Source organism: Periplaneta americana, chromosome 13 (genome assembly GCF_040183065.1).
Source record: "Periplaneta americana isolate PAMFEO1 chromosome 13, P.americana_PAMFEO1_priV1, whole genome shotgun sequence".
Classification (NCBI taxonomy): Eukaryota; Metazoa; Arthropoda; class Insecta; order Blattodea; family Blattidae; genus Periplaneta; species Periplaneta americana.
In genome coordinates this window covers 102,140,154-102,159,969 of record NC_091129.1, presented here as the reverse complement: position 1 = coordinate 102,159,969, position 19,816 = coordinate 102,140,154, and the positions used below count along the sequence as shown (strand labels likewise).

The window sequence follows — 19,816 nt, the reverse complement described above, 5'->3', positions numbered from 1 at the left end:
AAAAGAAAGTACAGCATAAAAAAAATTTGAAACTAATTAATTGTTTCAGTTATAATAAATGACATTTCTGGCCTGTCGTATTCGAGTTGGAAATTGCTATTAGAATTTGCTACCATTATTTGTGATCTGTGCATTTGCAGAACGTTCCGTTTCCAAGCTAAAGTCGACCCAGTTGGCGAGTTGGTATAGCGCTGGCCTTCTATGCTCAGGGTTGCGGGTTCGATCCCGGGCCAGGTCGATGGCATTTAAGTGTGCTTAAATGCGACAGGCTCATGTCAGTACATTTACTGGCATGTAAAAGAACTCCTGCGGGACAAAATTCCGGCACATACGGCGAGGCTGATATAACCTCTGCAGTTGCGAGCGTCGTTAAATAAAACATAATATTTAATATTTCCAAGCTAAATTTAATAAAAGATGCATTTAATTGAGAAATCACACGACACACCCATGCTTAAATAATTTATACTTGATCAATATTGAATATAACATTGGAAATTGATTTTGAAGACGCAATTTACGATTTTGCCTTCTCAAAGTGTCGGAAACTTCCTCTCTACAAACCAGAGAGTAGTATTTAAGAAAAAAGAGTGTTAATAAATGTGTCACTGATTGAAATTTGTCCCTGTGTTCAACATCAAAGAAGCGAGTTATTATTATTATTGTAGTTGTTATTATTATTACTATTATTATTTTATATTTTTACTCAAGGGGTCCAATTATTACTTTCGTAGGGGGCCTATATCATTCTTGATTCGCCCCCATTTAAGTGAAGTCATCCTCAATGATGCACATACAGAGCGGAAGTGATATGGGCCCTAACCGTGCAGATTTTAACAGCTTATTCCTTGGATAGAGCACAACAGAAAATGATAATACCATACTGATTATTACAAAACATTTACTAATCCATTCCGCGCATCAATGGTCACGTCTTACTTGAGAAGAAGCAAAGAATTCAAAGGTTGAAATAAATTATTTTTCTGGGGGAATACCGGACCTAGGCAATTTTAGTTTCACATCTCGAGTGCATCCATCCCTCTTATACCTAGCGGAACAATCCTGGGCAGACGGTGTCAATAAATCTTTTACAATATGTCTGTTTTCTTAGGAATTCCTTTAACGCACCGCTTCTGAATGATTTTTAAACTTGACTGGGGCTATTGAAAATGTTTGATTTATCAAAGGTAAGGAATGCTTTACAACCTATGTTAAAAATACGTTTGAATGGTGGAAAATACATAAATTTCTGTATAACAGAAATGAATATACCACATGAGTAGGTTATTTTACGACGCTGTATCAACATCTCAGGTTATTTAGCGTCTGAATAATATGGCGGTGATAATGACGGTGAAATGAGTCCGGGGTCCAGCACCAAAAGTTACCCAGCATTTGCTCATATTGGGTTGAGGGAAAACCACGAAAAAATCTCAACCAGGTAACTTGTCCCAACCAGATTTGAATCCGGGTCCGCTCATTTCACGGTCAGACGTGCTAACCGTTACTCCATAGTGGTAGACTTTTTTTGTTTAGTCAACTGTCCGAAGATATGTATGAACCTCACAAATGATACCAACATGACACCACTTATGAGGCAACTAGACCAGGTGATAATGGGGTAGAGCGGCCAGTTCCTTTCCCCCTCCAATGCATACAGTACATCACCGATTAGCTACATATTCCATTAATCAGACTTCAGATGCATACAAACAATTGAAGGGTTCAGAGCCATAGTGGGCCAAGCGTCATGTATTAAAAACGGAGAAAGTAGTTTAATGAAGATTGACATAGTTAGTCAGTAGGGTTTAAAAAGGGCGCGTCAGCGACTATGGCCATTTGCGCCCTTATCTAAAATTCTTTACAGAACAGAGACATAATACAATAATCAGAATGCTTAAAAGAACTAAAAAACGTTGTCACAGTTAAAACGAGGTTCGCAAATGCTGTTTCAACAGGGTGATGTATAAAAAATTATAAAAATCTCAGACCTTAACTAGAGATTGACATATCATCTAATTTGAATGTGGATACTTTATATTACTTGCTATATGTTTCCATTGAATTATGGTGATAACTTCATTTTAACCCTTGTTTTCTACGGTTTTAGTAAGTGGCGCTTGGCCCACTATAGTTCTGAACCCTTCAATTGTTCTTCCTCTGACACATGTTGTCAAGTGAGATGTGCTGCCTGATAATAGATGTATATATGAGCCAGCACCTCAATCAGAGGTGGATTTAACTTATCTTCCTTTAAAAGAAAAAGCAAATAAAATTCGTTACAACTTAAAAAAATAACTCGTGAAAACGCCATGTCATTGACACGACTTCACAACATAATAGTTCAGACGAAATCGCTGTGCACAGAAAGACAGCATGTCCAAAAACCACTTTTTCGATATCTGTGATGCTGAAAATGTTTATTTTCTATTAAATCTCGACATAGATTTTTGTCTTACACTTAGTGCAATGAGAAACTACAACCGCGATCATTATGCACATAAATTTGCATGATATGTGTGGCTACCCTAATTTAAATTTATCGATGGCCCAGAACCAGACTGTTCCAAGTCCGTTTTACTTCCCCCCCCCCTGCCGAGAGAGCTATTTTAAGCTCCTGACATTCAAAGCTTCATGAAAAAATTTGGAATAGCTTCATAGCAACCTTATGGAGAGAAATATTTACAATTTTGTTCGATTGATATATGCAGACAAGAACTGGAACATAATGAAACACAGATTTCTTTCTTACAAAAAGCTGGACTTAGAACAGTCTGGTTCTCAGCCATCGTTATGTTAGCACGATGTGCCTTCATATGGCGCTTTGACTACAGTTACTTATATGGAGGAAGATACCAAGTCCTTTTTAATGCTCTCTTTCCATCTGTTCTGTGGTCTTCCTACCTGTCTCCTTCCTTGCAAAGTACTACCCGTACCTCTAGTTGGGAACAGCTGGTCTAGGAGAACAGCAGGCCTATATCATAATGAGGAAACACACGCGTGCATGCTCTAGGCGGGTTTCGAAACCAAAATCGTGGATCATATTGTCAACTGCGCCTTAGCTGTTACGTAAACCATAGTCAGTAAATGCATTATGTAGGTTACGGTAATACAAGTAAGTCTACAAGAATGAGGACAGGATAAATTACATGAGAATTAAACATTTATTCAGAACTGTTGAAGTGCTATTTAAGTAAACCTCTGCAGTCTTTGACAGATGTTAATTTATTTGTGTTAAATCCAATGAATGGCTGGATAGTTTAGTGCAAATAAATTAGCACTTAATATTGAAGAAACCAGTGTAATAAAATTTAGTACGCATAATACTGCTCAGATTTCCTACTACATTACATTAAATGGAACTGATCTCAAAGTATACAGGGTGTATCCGAGGTGGTGTTACAAACTTTAAGGGATGATGGCGACGGGCACATGCATCAATTTGAGATAAGGAACCATAGTCCGGAAATGACTGAGTCGAAAGTTATACGCAAAAATAGTTGTGTGGAAATGGAATTGTAATTTGTCCTCATTCCCTTAACCTTTGGAACAGTCCTAGAAAGATGGTATGGGCCGAATATCTCCTACGTGGGTACTTGCCCGATACAATCTGTGAGCATGTCTACTGTTCCCATTGGCTCATCCGTATTCGAAAATCAGGTCTGCTTATTCCGCTCTCGTGTACTCCTCCATTTCACTAGGACTGATCGACTGGACAGTGCAACTTGTACACATACACTGCAGTCTACAGACGTGCATATCAGGACCGACCATGTCCGTTACACATTACGCTATCTGCATTGCTTTAGTGTAGTTTCCTGTCCCCATGTCTCAGACAACGCACTGAATGGAATACTGTAAGTAGACAACGTAAACAACGTCAGATGAATACAGTATGTGTAAGATGTACAGATAAAAACACATAAATAATGTATACAGAGGAATAAAATTATCCCATTTCCAAAGAACTATTTTTGCTTGTAACTCGGTCATTCCCAGACCAGGGTTCCTTATCTCAAATTGATACATGTGCCCTTCGCCATCATCCCTGAAAGTTTGTAACACTAGCTCGGAAACACCCTGTATATGCACGAAGTTTCTTGGCTTGAAATTGCCTAATCAGTTGAATTGAAAACACACATAGAAAATTATCTTTATTAGTCAACAGTCCGGAGACTGTTTGGAACCTCATAAGTAGAGGGCGGATTCATATGCACTAAAAACGGGAAAATATCCATGCACGTATGCACATAAAAACCACGATATATGCACTAAAATAACAAAATATACACTCTTAAAATTGAAAGAAAAAAGCAATTTACTATTACTGGTGGTTTTTCTGTTGAATCTACCACTATTCGTCCGGGAAAAATCGTACCGCGACAATTCGTCCCAAACTATTTGCCACAAAGCGTTTTGGTACTGCTACAAGATTTGTATCCCGACAAATTGTTCCAAAGTATTTGTCCCAACATGTTTTTGTCCCGCGTTTGTGCCAAATAAGACATGTGTTTTCACAGGTATTTATTAATGCAACTTTGAGTGAAGTAAAACATTACATAATAATTTTAGAATAGATTTCCTGCTATGACGTACCCCAGAGGTCGGATATATTGTTGAATTTCCCCATTCTCTTTGTACTCCAGGTAACGAGAAACAATTCTTCCGATTCGACGATCGATATGTTGACGTGATCTCTTCCTCTTGTTCGGGGACCTACCTGTATCAAGTCGAAGAATTTGTCTACTAATTTCTGCCTCTTCGTTTTAGAGTTTTTTCAGGAACTCGTTGAATGAAGGACTTTCCAACTAGTATATTTAACCGGTGATGCCAGCCTTCAACTGGATTAGTTGTCCTGGGATAAGTGCTAAGTATTATTGCTAGACAATTTCTTAATTATTGAAATTTTTCAATTACTAAAATTTTGCAATGGTACAATATATCGTGGTAAGTCGTAGATTCGGGACTAAATATTCTTGGGACGAATTGTCGCGGTACAAATTATATTCTTGGGACGCATTATCGCGGTACGTATTTCCCGGTACGATTTGTCGGGCTTCCTTTTCTGTTACATATAAGAATATTGAAACATCATAAGTTGCTAAAGTTCCGTGTCCTTCAACTCTATGCTTAAGCATTACACTTCTAGCACATTTCACGTTAGGAATCGTTGATAAAACTAATTCATAATTCTCTTGCAGCTAAGCTGTTCTAAAATACAATGCACTCTACACACTGTCGAAGTTTCTAAGACCTACCAATAATAAAATGAAATATTCTGATTTGCCACTTTGGCAAGTAAAAAACAGAAAATTGCATTATCGTGCCTATACCATTGTTGACAGGTAGCGAAATTCGAGTTTAGCGAGTGTAAAGAAGCCTATGTATACTTTCTGTTACTTCTGCTCCAATCATATTGCAGCGTTCTAGTGACAAAATCTTATGCAAATGAGGAGTAGACAATAAGATGGCTTCTGGTTTCGAATAACTGTTCTTTTAATCACAATTTTCATCCATCATAACATCACAATATTGTAAATTTTCACAGTCAGCAGTGCACTGCACATAAGCAATACGTTGTACTACTGGGTTCAAAAAGTTCCCGGAATTTTACTACCATTTTTCGTATTAATATATAACAAGGGATATTATACATTTGTTTTGTTGGTAACATTCATGATGTCATTTCCTTAAAGTTTGTTGATAATGGCGATTGTTGGTTTTGAGTTGTAGGCAATTGTTTATCATAGTGTTTTGTTTGTTCGTCGCATTTTGTAATTATGTCCACAGAGCAACGTACAAACATCAAGTTCTGTGTTTTGTTACACAAAACTCCTGCAGAGACATTAAGATTGTTGGAAGAAGCATATGGCGAAGCAGCAATGAAAAAAACTCAAGTGTATGCCTGGCATAAACGCTTTTCTGGTGGCCGCGATAGCATCAAAGATGACGTACGCAGCGGCCGACCAACAACTGCAACAAATGAAACAATCGCTCGGCATGTGCATAATGTTGTGAGGGACGACCGATGTAAGACCATAAAAGATATAGCAGCAGAAGTCGGAATATCAGTCGGAAGTGTACACAATGTTCTTCACAAGCATCTCAACATGCATTACGTGTCTCAGAAGTTAGTTCCGAAAATGTTGTCGGCAGAACAGAAAGAAACAAGAATGACTCTTGCTGGGGACATGATCAGTATGGCTGATGAAGACGGTGATTTCTTAAGCAAAATTATTGCTGGTGATGAAACTTGGTGCTACTTGTACGACCCAGTCCCTAAACGACAGTCATCTGAATGGAAATCGAAAACATCTCCTCGGAAGCAAAAATTTCCTAGGGACACTTCCAAAGGCAAAGTTATGTTGGAAGTTTTCTTCGACTCTCAGGGTCTCATCCACCATGAGTTCATTCCAGAAGGTCGTACTGTAACGAAAGAATTGTACGTAGAAATCCTCCGTCGCCTCCGTGACGCAGTGAGAAGGAAACGTCCAGAAAAGTGGGTAGAAAACAACTGGTTCCTTATGCATGACAATGCACCTGCTCATCGCGCAATTACCGTAAAGAATTTTCTTGCCAGGCACAACATAACTGCTTTGGATCACCCACCATACTCTCCTGATCTCTCACCACCTGATTACTTTCTGTTTCCCCGTCTGAAAAGTCATCTGAAAGGACGGAGATTCAATGCTGAAGAGGTTATCGCAAACGCGACGAGAGCACTAAGACGGGTTTCACAAAATGGCTTCCAGGCCTGCTTCCAGGAACTCTACACGCGTTGGCAAAAGTGTGTTGTTGCGGAAGGCAACTATTTTGAAGGGAATGCTGTAGACTAGTGTTTAAGGTACGTTGTTTCTATGATACTAGCAAATTCCGGGAACTTTTTGAACCTAGTATGTATATGGAACTTAGTAAAATTAGGAAGACCATAATTTTTCTCGAATTGTACCTAACAAATTATCAATCAAATTGCAACATATGCAGAAACAACACTTCAATATCTTCATGAAAGATTCACGAAATGACAACTATTCACAGCCAATCAATGTCCCAGTGACTCTGCCCTAAAATACTGACTGAGAAACGGGAAATTGCAAACACAGTTTAGTGTCATCAAAAAAACCCTGTGCAGCAGAGTTCATAAATGGCGGCACAGCAGCTGAAAAAGCCATAATAAATGCATTAAATGCTATGTAATGAATCTTCACATTTCAAGGAGTAGCATTTCAAAGCGGAAAGAAGTTACGAGAAACTGCAATCAAAGTATACTGTCATTTGAAAATCCTGTTTACCAGAGCTTTAAAAATGACGTCATAATAGCTAACGAAACCATAAATGCGCCTTAAATATTACGTCATGTATTTTACACATTTCAAAGGAAAAAAAGAAATTAAGTTACGGGAAACTGAAATCAAAGTACAGTGCCTTTTAAAAATGCTGTTTATCAGAGATTTAAAAATGGCGCCACAGCAGCTGACAAAACTATATCTACTCGTAAATGCGCATTAAATGTAATGTAATGTATTTTTCACATTTAAAATAATATTTCAAAGGAAAAAAAGAAATTAAGTTACGGGAAACTGAAATCAAAGTATAGTGTCTTTTAAAGTCCTGTTTACCAGAGCTTTAAAAATGGTTTCATAGTAGCTGGCAAAGCCATAAATGCGCCTTAAATTTTATGTAATGTATTTTTCACATTTAAAAGTATTTCACTGGAAAAGAATTAATTAAGTTATGGGAAAATGAAATCAAAGTATAGTGACTTAAAAGTCCTGTTTACCAGAGCTTTAAAAATTGCGTCACGGTAGTTGACAAAGCCATAAATGCGCATTAAATGCTATGTAATGTATTTTTCATATTTCAAATAGTATTTCTATGGAAAATGTAAAAAGAATAAGTTACCAGAAACTGCAATCAAAGTGTAGTGTCATTTAAAAATCCTGTTTACTCGAGTTTTAAAAATGTTGTGACAGAAGGTGACAAAGCTATATAAAAGTGCATTAAGTGTTATGTAATGTACTTTTCACATTGCAAATAGTATTTCGATGGCAAAAAAAAAATACGTTACGGGAAACTGCAATCAAAGTATAGTGTTATTTGAAAATCCTGTTTACCAGAGCTTTAAAAAAATAGCGTAATACTAGCTGACAAGGCCATAAATGCGCATTAAATTTTATGTAATGTATTTTTCAGATATCAAAGATTATTTTAAAGAAAAAAAAGAATATTTTGAAAATTCACTGATTTTCCACCATATTTAACTATTTTCTCCCCTTAAGTTTCAACTGTTAAGTACCACTATAATTAAGAAATATTATAATTCAAAAACAACATACTATTTTTTTAATCGGTATAAATTACAAATCACTCTCTGTTTTAAACAGTTCTTCAGCAATCAACCGCCCGGATGGATGTATCTCCTACTGTAACTGAAGTTTGAAACGAAGTCCTTCACGGCATCGGACATTTCTGAGAGTTGCTGAGTTCGAACCTCACACAGCATGACAGCTCTAATCAACGTGTTTGCGGCAGTGGTGGTGTGCGCGATGGTCCTGGATCATGCGGGGGCCTACAGGCTGTTGATCATCCACGCGAACGATTTGCACTCCAGGTTCAACGAGACTGACAAATTCTCCGGACTCTGCACGGCGAGCAAGAAGGCCGAAGGGAAGTGTTATGGGGGGTTCGCTCGCGTCTCAGAGGCCGTGACTCTCGCGAAGAGGAAGAGTGAGGTGGAGAACACGCACGCCCTCTTCCTCATCGCAGGCGACATCTACCAGGGCACGCTGCTCTACACCTTCTACAAGTGGAAGATCGTGGCCGCAATGACCAACCTTATACATCCGGACGCCATGGTGAGTATATTTTTTTTTTAATTTGACATGATATAATGGTCGTCAGTTACGAACGCTGTACTAATGACAACACTTCTACGCTTACACACTCGGCAATCTCTCTGGAGAATATGTTTTCTTCAGTTGCGAGACGACTGAACTATAACACTTATACGACCAAAATGACATTTATCAATTTTAATTAAACTAAATTTGTCATTTCTTTCTAAATCAGAATACATACCTATAGTTCTACATCTTGATTACACAACTTTTAATACTATATCACTTCGGAAAACGTAGAGTAAATTAGGGTCCGTTGGACAGTCGGGCATGTTGGACACTTTGTACTTTAACGTGTTACCTCGCCACTTGTGGGCACCATATTCTGCTAGAAGTCAATGGGCTACTTCCGTCATTGACTTCTAGCAGAATATGGTGCCCACAAGTGGCGAGGTAACACGTTAAAGTACAAAGTGTCCAACATGCCCGACTGTCCAACGGACCCTAATTTACCCTATTATGTGTCTTTTACCTGTTAAATTTTATATTACCTTGTTAACATGTTTCGGCCTGCTATCGGCCATCATCAGAACTGGTTGTTGCTGGTCTTGGCGCCTTCTGTTTTGTTTCCTGTGGGGGTGTGTTTGTGTAGTGTAATGTGGAGTCAAAGAGTGTGTGTGTTTTGAAATTGAGTTGTGTGTTGAGAATTTCACTTGGATGTGTTTTTGTTTATTTTATTTTTATTTATTTATTTATTTAATAATGACACATACATAAAAACGTTACATTAAAATACCCCGAAAGAGCAAAGCTCGTGTTCGGGGACAGTTCCGTTACATAGATACACATACTTTGTAGACAAAATACTTAAGAAAAAAGCTCACATAAAGATTGTAATAAAATTAGTAAATAATAATACTAATAATAACTGAGTGAAAAAAGAGACGATGTTTAGATTGATGGATTAATATTAAATTATTATTAGTAGTATAATTAGTGCAGGTCATGTTGATATAGTAACCAAGATAAAATAGAAAAATACACTTAGGATAGAAATAAACTTGTTTTACAATACATGGTACATAATATATATACAGGGAGGTCTGTCATATACATTTTTTAATTCTGGATCTGAAAATTTCATTGCTTAAAGTAGTCAATTCTGGATGAAATTTTATTATCGAATTATATAGCCGTGGACCATAATTTGTACTGTGTAGTAAAGCAGCAGATGTGAAATATTTAGGTTCAACTAATTTAAGAATTTCATTTCGTCTCGTATTATGAGCATGTGGCTGAGCTACAAATTTCATTCTATTTTTATGATAGAATTTCATTAAAGAGTATTTATTGTGTGTCTGTATATTTGGTATTGTTCTAGTGAGTTTAGTTTCTGGCTTTTTGGATGGATGTGTAGAATTTCAATGTCTGTGTTGATGTCTCTGTAGGTGTGGTTAGCATTTGTGATGTGGTCTGCATATGTGTAAATGTTTTGTAAATTTGTTATGGCTGTGATGTGTTCTTTGTAACGGGTTTGAAATGATCTGCCTGTCTGTCCTATGTACAAGTTGTTGCAGGTGTTACATTTGAGTTTGTATAGGCTACGCCTGAGTGGTTGTATTTGTTTATTTGTGTTGTTTGTGTGTTGAGATGTTTTTGTAGAGTGTTATTTGTTCTGTATGCGATGTTGTAATTTAATTTCTTGAACGAGGTTGCAATCTTGTGTGTGTTCTGAAGATGGCCAATAGCAGGCCGAAACATCTTAACAAGGTAATACAATATTTAACACGTGAAAGACACATAATACGTTTTCCGAACATATAGTTCATTAGTTATGATTTGTGCCCTTTAAGAAGAGACTCTTGGTGAATAATGTGAACATAAGGAATTCTTTTTCCTCACTTAAAATAGAGAGAGAATCCACTTTGAAGCCGCCTCAATTAGGGAATCAATATGATGAATATGATCGGCCTCGTAATCAGTTCATGCCGAACAATACGTAAGATCAATAAGATAATTTTGTATGACAGTAAGTGGACGCTGTCTGCCTTTCAATTCATCATTTAAAACTTTACACAAAATTTAAATAACAGAATATAAATGATGTTTAATACTGTAATTCTGAGTGAGTTCTTCAATATGGAGTCAGGTATGGCATGGATAATAGCAACAGGCGTTTTAATTTCGGTCAGAATAGGGTGACCAGATTAAAAACGAGGACATTTTTCGAAAAAATGAGGACAGAAAATATGTACTTAAATTTAGACTTAGGCCTGTTTGTAATATCTATTTTATTACAAAATTATTATGATAAAAATTAATAATAATAATAATAATAATAATAATAATAATAATAATAATAATAATAATATTGTTTGTATTACCGAACGTGCTGTGTAACATGACAAGCAATTATTTAGATTTTTTCCATCATTGGCTTGAACATTACCTTAAAAATTTCAATAGTCTCTAGAATGTACACAGTGAGGTGGAGATCTTTCTATTTTATTGCCTATGTTTTGTAGTGTCACTGTAAATAATTATGTTTTACTCATATCTTCAACAATACCGCATTGGATTGTAAATAGGTTCTAAAAACAGGAGATAAAGCAGACGAAGAAAGAAAAGAAAGAAAACCCCCAGTCAGATTGGTCGGCCACGGAGTTTGAACCCGGAACCTCCCAAATGCGAGTCTCAAACGCTACCGTCGGAGCCTACTTGCTCGGTAATGCACAATATGTCGCAATCAAAGGGATATTTCAGCTGTTATAACTGTAGCTACCTTGGTTACGAATACACTTCTCTCTTTTATTTAATTTTGATAACGCCAACGCGTAAATTTATTGTGAATGATGACCGAGCAATTTTGTACTCCTGAAATGTCAGCAGAAGGTCATATTTCTTCCGTAGCTCTATATATTATCAAGAATAACATTCATCAATACGACTACAGCGTTCAAGACCATTCCTGCTTTTATGATTCAATTTTATGGCATTTCGTGTTAGTGTCTTTCTATTTTTAAAGGCCTAATAATAAAGAAATCATACTAACAGACGAGAGCAAGGTCATCTTTCCGTACTGCGTTCTGGTGTTAAATGCATTCAGCCGTAAATGCGATACATGAAAAATGTTTAATTGTCTACCATTTTATGATAAAGACCGACTGGTTTCACACTTACGCCATAATAATATTACATTTTCTTATTATTTCGTCTAAAGTAATTCATCATCATCACCAACAATCACGTTTTGAGTCCGTTTCGGGCCAGTTTTGAATCCCAAATTATATTAGTCGTGGTATGTATAATTGTTATTTGTTAAAATTTTACTGCCATTACATCACATCTTTGGACGCCCTACAATTCTGTATTTTTGAGGAGTGTATTTATTTCTGTATTAATTTGGTAGTCTGTTATTTTCCATTATTGATATATGTTCTTTCCATTAATTCTTATAATTTTCAAGTTTCTATTCTTTGTATTTTACTTTTCTTGAGTGTCTAGCTTTCAGATCCATGATCAGAGCAATGAGGATCACTTAATTAAACTTGGATATAGCCTTACAACCTTCTTTCTTACCTCCTTTAAAAATTTTCGTCTTACTGTACCACAAAATTGCCTCAATATATTCTTCTTATATCATTAATTCATTCATTCACAGTATCCTGCCCAAGGGCACGATTTTCAATGCAAATCCAGCATTCTCCAAATCTACCTTCTTTTCCGCCTTCCTCTTAATCTCCACATACGACCAAAATTATCTTAATGTTGTCCAACCTCTGATATTTTCTTTTGTCCCGAACTTTTCTCTCGTTCACCATTCCTTCCAGTGCATCCTTCAGTAGGCATTTCTTCTTAGCCAGTGATCCAGGCAATTTCTTTTTCTCTTCTGTTTCAGCATTATTCTTTCTTCATCCACTCTTTCTAGCACAACTTCATTTCTTATTCTCTCTATCCATTTCATAAACTTCTTTCTTCTCCATATCCACATTTGAAATGCTTCTAGTCGCTCCTCTTCACTTCGTCGTAATGTCCATACAATGCCACACTCCACAAGAAGCACTTCATTTACCTCTTCCGTAGTTCTTTTTCCAGAAGTCCGCAGACATTTCTTTTTCTATTAAAATCTTTCCTTGTGATTGCTACCCTCCTTTAGAGTTTCTAGCAGCAGTTCATGTTACTACTTCTCTTACTGTTCAAATTTCACGAGAGGATTCCTGCGAGGGGAGCATGGTCCTTGAGGGGTAAGAGGAGAATGTAAGCCAGTAACTCAGCTTTCTTGAAGGAGCAGGTGGATGGGAGTGGTGTCATTGCCAACTGGGACAAACAAGGTTCAATCAATGGCCGGCAGGTTCAGTGTCGGGGACAGGTTATAAGAGTGGGGGAAAAATTCGCATTCCTTGCTCGGATCTTCTCGTGAAATGCGGACTGTACAGTACACCCCAAGTATTTTTTGAAGCTGTTCACTTGTTCAACTGTTTCATTTCGAATTTGAACGATTACTTTCTTTATATTTTCTCCCGAGTTTTTATACGTATATCAATGCTTTTATTTGTCATGTAAGAGACCTGACAGTTAACTATTTATATCATTCTCTATTACTATTTTAGCCCTTATTCACTACTGAAGGTAATTTTTGTTACTTTTTTATTGAAAGCTTCATACTCGCATTAACCATTATGGCCGTTTGATTAAGTATAAAAACTTCTTGCAACTCATTTTCTGATCTGGAAATAATTATCGTATGTGTTCATCTGCAAAAGGTATAGTAGTAAAATCAATCATAAAGTAATTCATACGGTAAATTGTCGGACTGACCACAGAAGTCGTTAGGTTATCTTGAATACTTCAGCCCCAACTAGGTGGACTTTTACAACTTTGAGGAAACACACACACTCACGTATAAAACATGTGTGCGCAGCATTTTAAAAGTGCTGTCAGCGTTTTCAGAATAACATTCCAGAAGCACTTATACAATTCAGTGTGTACAAAAGCATTTCATTTTCTTCGAACGAGGCGGATGAAAGTTCTATTGTACTTCGAACAATCGATCTATTATTCATACAACCCATAAGAAGGAAGGGATGGCTAGATACCACAGAGGTTGCTTAGAAGAGTCCCAAACTGGTACTAGAAAAAATAAAAGTTACTGTTCGAACGCGCAGCTTAGTGGTAACTTTGTTTGCTTTCCCAACTTCTCATTAATACCCCACTTTTACTTTTTATAGGCTTTACACTTTTCATCTCTGTCAGGTTGTACGTTTATCCTGTATTCTTACGTTTTTTGATTGCTAATTTTGGCCTTACGTTTTTTGTTCCCCCACACAACACTTCTTTCCTTTTCTTACTTTGGTGTTAGGTAATAGTATTACTTTATTGCTTTCTCTGTATCAAATTATCTGAAAAAGAAAGATCTCAGTATTCTTGTATCACATGTCAATCTGCGCATAACACACAATAAGATCACACAAACAGTGAATAATAAATTCTCTGGTAGTAAGACTAAGAAACTAATGAGAGAGGTTTTATCAACAACTATTAACAAGATTCTCTGTGAATTTGACGGTTTCTATGACGCTTTGCTGAAATATCTCGAAACCTATTATGATTTTCCAGCATGTAATAAAAATATTAAAAGTTGGAAACACTTTCTTTGAATGGGAAAACAAAAATAGTGACTTCGAACTTGCTGCTGAAATTTCCAACCTGGAAGATCTAGTCAATATGTACCAGCTGTATGAAGAATTTTGTGAAGTGGAAGATAATTTTACTGACTGTATAGTTAAAGTGAAGATGTGTCTATGTGGGTATTAGTGCCTCAGCAAAAAGTTCCAAATATTTCTCTACTCATGTTTTATATTGACTATTACGCCTTGACTATACGTCATACACTTTTGATGAATAAAGCGGTACAACCAATCATGGCTGCTTATCGCACAATTTTATCACTTTCCTAGTATTTGTTTAATTGTATCACTTCCCTACCATTTGTTTGTTTTTATCACTTACCTAGCATTTGTTTCTTTGTTTACCAACATTTCAAACTGCAAATTATTCATGATACTATAAAACATGCTTTTCGTTCGTCATTTTTTTCCCGCATAGATAGTTGACTGAAAATGGCGGCTCCGTTGAAACGTTTTGGTGAAGGTAACATTAGTGAAGTAAAATTTTAGTAAGTCAATTAATATCTATTTTATTGTATTAGAGTACTTTATTTCTACTAATCTTTATATATTTTCTTCTGTTTTTATCGCCTCATTACCAATGTTTGCCAACATTTCAAACTGTAAATTCTTTACGGTACTATAAAACATACTTTGCGATCGTCATTTGTTTACAGCATAGACAGTCAACTGAAAATGGTGGCTCCGTTCAAACGTTTTGGTGAAGCTAACATTAGTGAAATAAAATTTTAGTAAGTCAATTAATATTTTATCGTATTAGAATACTTTATTTCTTCTAATCTTTATATACTTTAATCTAATCGTGTAATAGTCAATTAACTCCCATTCGAGTTTTGATTTTCTCTAGATGAATCAAAATCTCTAGTGAGATTACTGTTGACAATAAGTATACCAGGCTGGAATGCATTTGTGGAACGAGTGTTTTCAATTTTGAAGGACAATTGGACTGATGTTAAGAATAGGTGCTTACCAGAACTGATAAATTCAGAGCTTCCGATTATTATAAATTTTGACATATCCCGCAAAGAATTTTTTAATGTATTATGGAATGTCAGTAAATTGCTAAATGAAGCTAAATCAGTTTCAAAATACCAAAATTTTGTGAAAGAATAAATGATAAATTATACAAATGTGAATGTGTACTATGGTTACATGCAGATTATTATGTCATTTAATAGAAATTAACAACGTTTGAGTCCCTAAAAATGTCTGAAAGATTTCCATTTTTTAAGTGGAAATCCTACTATCTCTCCAGAGACGTCAAACTGTCTCGTCCAGGCTGCCGAATTAATTGTCCTCGTCCTGTTCTCCACGTTTCCTTCTTCTTTGTGTGGACCAATCAAAAATTGTTTTTGGAATTATATCTTCTGGCATTCGTTGTAAATGTCCATACAATGGTAATGATCTTGCTTATAATCTTTCTAAGAGAACTTTTCTGGTATTCATAATCTGATGTTATGCATTGCAAACCTCGAAATTTTCATACGTACTTCTGTGGAGTCCGTCCAATTCTACAATTCTACTTAAATGAGTTGCTATTGTGTAGAGATAGTACATCCTTCTCTTCCACATTATGTTACAATACTCTGTACTAGTTCTAAGAATGATTGTCTTCGTGGTGCCTGAAAATACAGTACCTCTGCTTCATTTACCGAGAACAACAATATCCTGCGAGGTATTTGAATCTCTGTCCGTGACTTTCACACAGTATGTAGACACTTGAACAGCTGCGTGTGTTGTGGTCAATATAACACAAAGGCGCGGTGCATTGCCACACAAAACAAACACGTCTGTGTTTAATTACGTGCAGTTGTCTCGAATTTCATGTCTTTGTAATGGTGAGCTTGCGTCATTTGGAAGACATTCGTGTTTGTAACACTGACTTGACCTAATTCTAATTGCAACAAATTATTGTCCTCGTCTAGTTACAGCCGTCTCTGAAGACAGTGGATTTATCAGAGGCCGTTGACCTCACCGGATGATGGTTTTAATCCAGATTCCGAGTCCGATTTGATAAGAAGGTCGCGAAATAATATATATATATAGTTAAATTCTATCAATCAAATACATCAAATTTACGTAAAAATGGCAACACGAAACAATTTAATACCACGCAAAAAGAAAAGATGTATAAAACTGACGTACATAGCCTACCATAAGCATAGCATTTCGTATTTTTCCTGCACTATATCCGATATTTTGGTGACAAAATTAAAAAATATACACCACATTTGCAATGTTGGTGTTGGCACACCTTCGAGAAAAAATACCAGTAATTACTATGACTTATGAATCAATCTTCGTATATAGATATTTTATGTACAGTCTTAGAAAAAAGTTATGTCTCACAGATACCTTTAAGTCCCAGAAAGGAGGCAGTGCGCATGATCAGACATACAACGAAACTAATTTTATTAGAGCCCGAGCTCAAACTCGTAGCATCTGCGCGAAAGACGAAAATGACATCCACTTACATGGACTCGCCCAAGAGTCTTGCTGGGGGGGGGGGGTGTTTGAACAGTAAGCTCTATGAGTAAGCAGTCGGCCGCACACACAGAACCCCCCACTCCGAAGCCTGAGAAAGAAGCTCGAGCATGTTGATGCCACCAGTTTGCGACCGGACTAGTCGTTCTCTTGTGAACCAGGTCGCTCATTCTCTGATCATGCGCACTGCCTCTTTTCTGGGACTTAAAAAGTATATGTGCGATAAAACTTTTTTCTAAGACTGTACAGTTGCCCAAAGAAAGATTGGGACGCTGGAATATTCAAAGTTCCAGGTATAAGACACTGCGCATGATCAGAGACCCAGAGCTCAGATACACAAGATAACGCGCAATTGAGTTAATTAAATTCACTACATTTGGTTTGTGTTTGAACTCCTTATGAAAAACTCACATTAAGACGGCGAGAAAGGTCTTAATTTGTTGCAAATAGTAGATAATATCACAGTCTAGTATATACAGTCACGAAGCTTGAGTTGTTGAGGGTACTAGGAACAATAGACTGTGCCAGTACTATTTCGCATTGTCTATGATGAGGCGATAGTAGCGATCCTAGTGGTTAGCAACTGTCTATGGATGCATATTCCCTACGTATTAAGCCTCGTGACTGTATATACTAGACCGTGATAATATTGTAGAAATTTATTCCCATTAAATGTGAATCCATATATATTATTCGTATATTCGCCCCGGCTTTCATCCAATCGCAGGCCAGTTGAAAAAATGAAACTGTATGAAATGCAAGAGCAATTAAATGTTTAATTAACATTTACTGGTAAACCTCTATAAGTGACTCATTGACAACATTCAAATCAGATTCTTGCCATGTTATTTGAAACGCATCCATTACTACAGTCATAAGCACATCACAGGTGCGGGCTCAAGTTGGAAGGCCATGGATATAAATGCACTTCTCTCTGGTAATCTATCTGATTATAATGCAGGTGTCCGCTAGTGTTGGCTTCCTTATTTAGTGTCATTACAGCTGTTTACAATCCTATTCCATTGATGTTTGGAATGTGGTATTCATACAGTCATTCTCGTTGCTAATATATTTGTATGAGTGGAATGGCATTGCCTTCATAGTGATGCTACATCTGTTGCATTTCGATACACAAACATGAATTTTACGGATTCTTATCAAAGTACTGCTAAAGAAGAGAGGGCACATGCTATGATTCGAAGTATTTGCTCTATTCTGTTTCCATAGAAAAGATTAGAATCTACTGACACCTATTGTTACAGAACATGAAACATAATATCGTCTCATATATTTTGTTGAATAACTTCTCAGAATATAAATATCAACAATGACGTCAGTGTACGCAGTACAAAGACCTTCATTCTCCATTAAACTCATTACAAAAGAGATCTTTTTTTTATTATTTCAGTAAGGTTTGAAAGTCAAGGGCACAAACTTGACTCAGAATTTCTATCATGTAATTCTAAGGACCATGTAGTAGTCAGAATATGATCACAATAAAATTCTTGCAAGATAAATCAGTGCTATCAAAATTACTATACAGAATATTATCAAACTTCTCGCAAGATAAAACAGTGATACCAAAATTACAATATTTCTGTTGTTTTTCTCAATCTTATTTAATAATTATCCTACTCCTAACCTTTTAGTTCTGGTTCCCGTAATTGCAGTCACATGAGACAATTTAAATTTTCCAAATTTGTTTTGAGACCTTGCTGAGGTAATATTGTATACCATTATGTTTATTGTATAATGGAGTTCAAAGATATCTGGCCTAGAATTTTCTAATCATGTAAGTGAATTTTCTAACCACGGGGATAAGTTAAAATAAAAGATTATTTACAAATGGATAAACTTTGACACAGTTTCGCTAGTTCTCAATAGGCGACACTTATCATACACTAACCTGTCATAGCTTTACGTCAAAAGAAACTAACCCCTAAAATCAATATTCATCCCTGAAGAGAATTAAATAATTAAAACCCATACTTTAAAAAATGTAATTCTACATCTCTAAAATTTGTAAATACATAAAGTAAAAGAGTGGTAAAAATAACAGAAAATTGCATTATTTATTTATTCATAACAACTCTACAAATTGTTCATAATATATATAAAGTATAAACAGGATATATACTGAGAAAAGATTGGGGTTATTTCAAGAAGTGAAATATGCTATCTTCATTTTTGTACTGTCGTTAACCCGAGAGCGCATTGTGAGCATGTGGGATCATATGCGCTATCTATTCGTAGAAGTAATAATTATAAATGAAGTCATGTTTACAGGAACAAATTATGAATGACTGTCGATTAGTATAGGTCAAATATTTTTGAACTCCAGTGTATCTACATTTAAGAATAAACTGTCGTCGACGTGACATTTGTCATCAAGTATTTTATACAGTCCGAAACAATTTAATTTCTCATGTTATCAGTTACTCGTTACGTTAAGGTGTGCCAATAGGCATTGTCGCATGACAAAAACCAGTCGGCAAAAGCCAGAACCCAAAGGTGCGTCTCCCAATTAGTGGTGACTTTCCCAATTAGTAGAGACGACTTTTTTAGTGATTTGTTAACTTTACTGAAGTATTCGTATTCAATTTACACATATTTGTATTTTATTTTAACCTACACGCGTTTGGTTGAGTCCTGACTCTTAACTCCCGTAATTCGGCGACCAGTAAAGATTTTGAGCAGCGATAATTTTTAGAAGTAATTTTCATTCTTTCTCAACATTTCTGTCGCTTTGATCTCGCACCTAACATGAAAAACAAAAAAGTGTACCGCTTATCAATTTTTGAAGGTGTA

At 36.2% G+C, this 19,816-nt stretch overlaps 1 protein-coding gene across 1 annotated transcript in view; it reads left to right on the top strand.

Annotated features, from left to right (window-relative positions):
* The window catches only part of LOC138712175 (protein 5NUC-like), a 74,002-nt gene that overhangs the window by 14,401 nt on the left and 39,785 nt on the right, over window positions 1–19,816 (top strand). Inside the window, exon 2 of the mRNA XM_069843671.1 lies at window positions 8,385–8,855. Within this exon, the coding sequence (XP_069699772.1) occupies window positions 8,502–8,855 (354 nt within the window). The 5' untranslated portion in view covers window positions 8,385–8,501. The remainder of the gene's footprint in view (window positions 1–8,384; window positions 8,856–19,816) is intronic.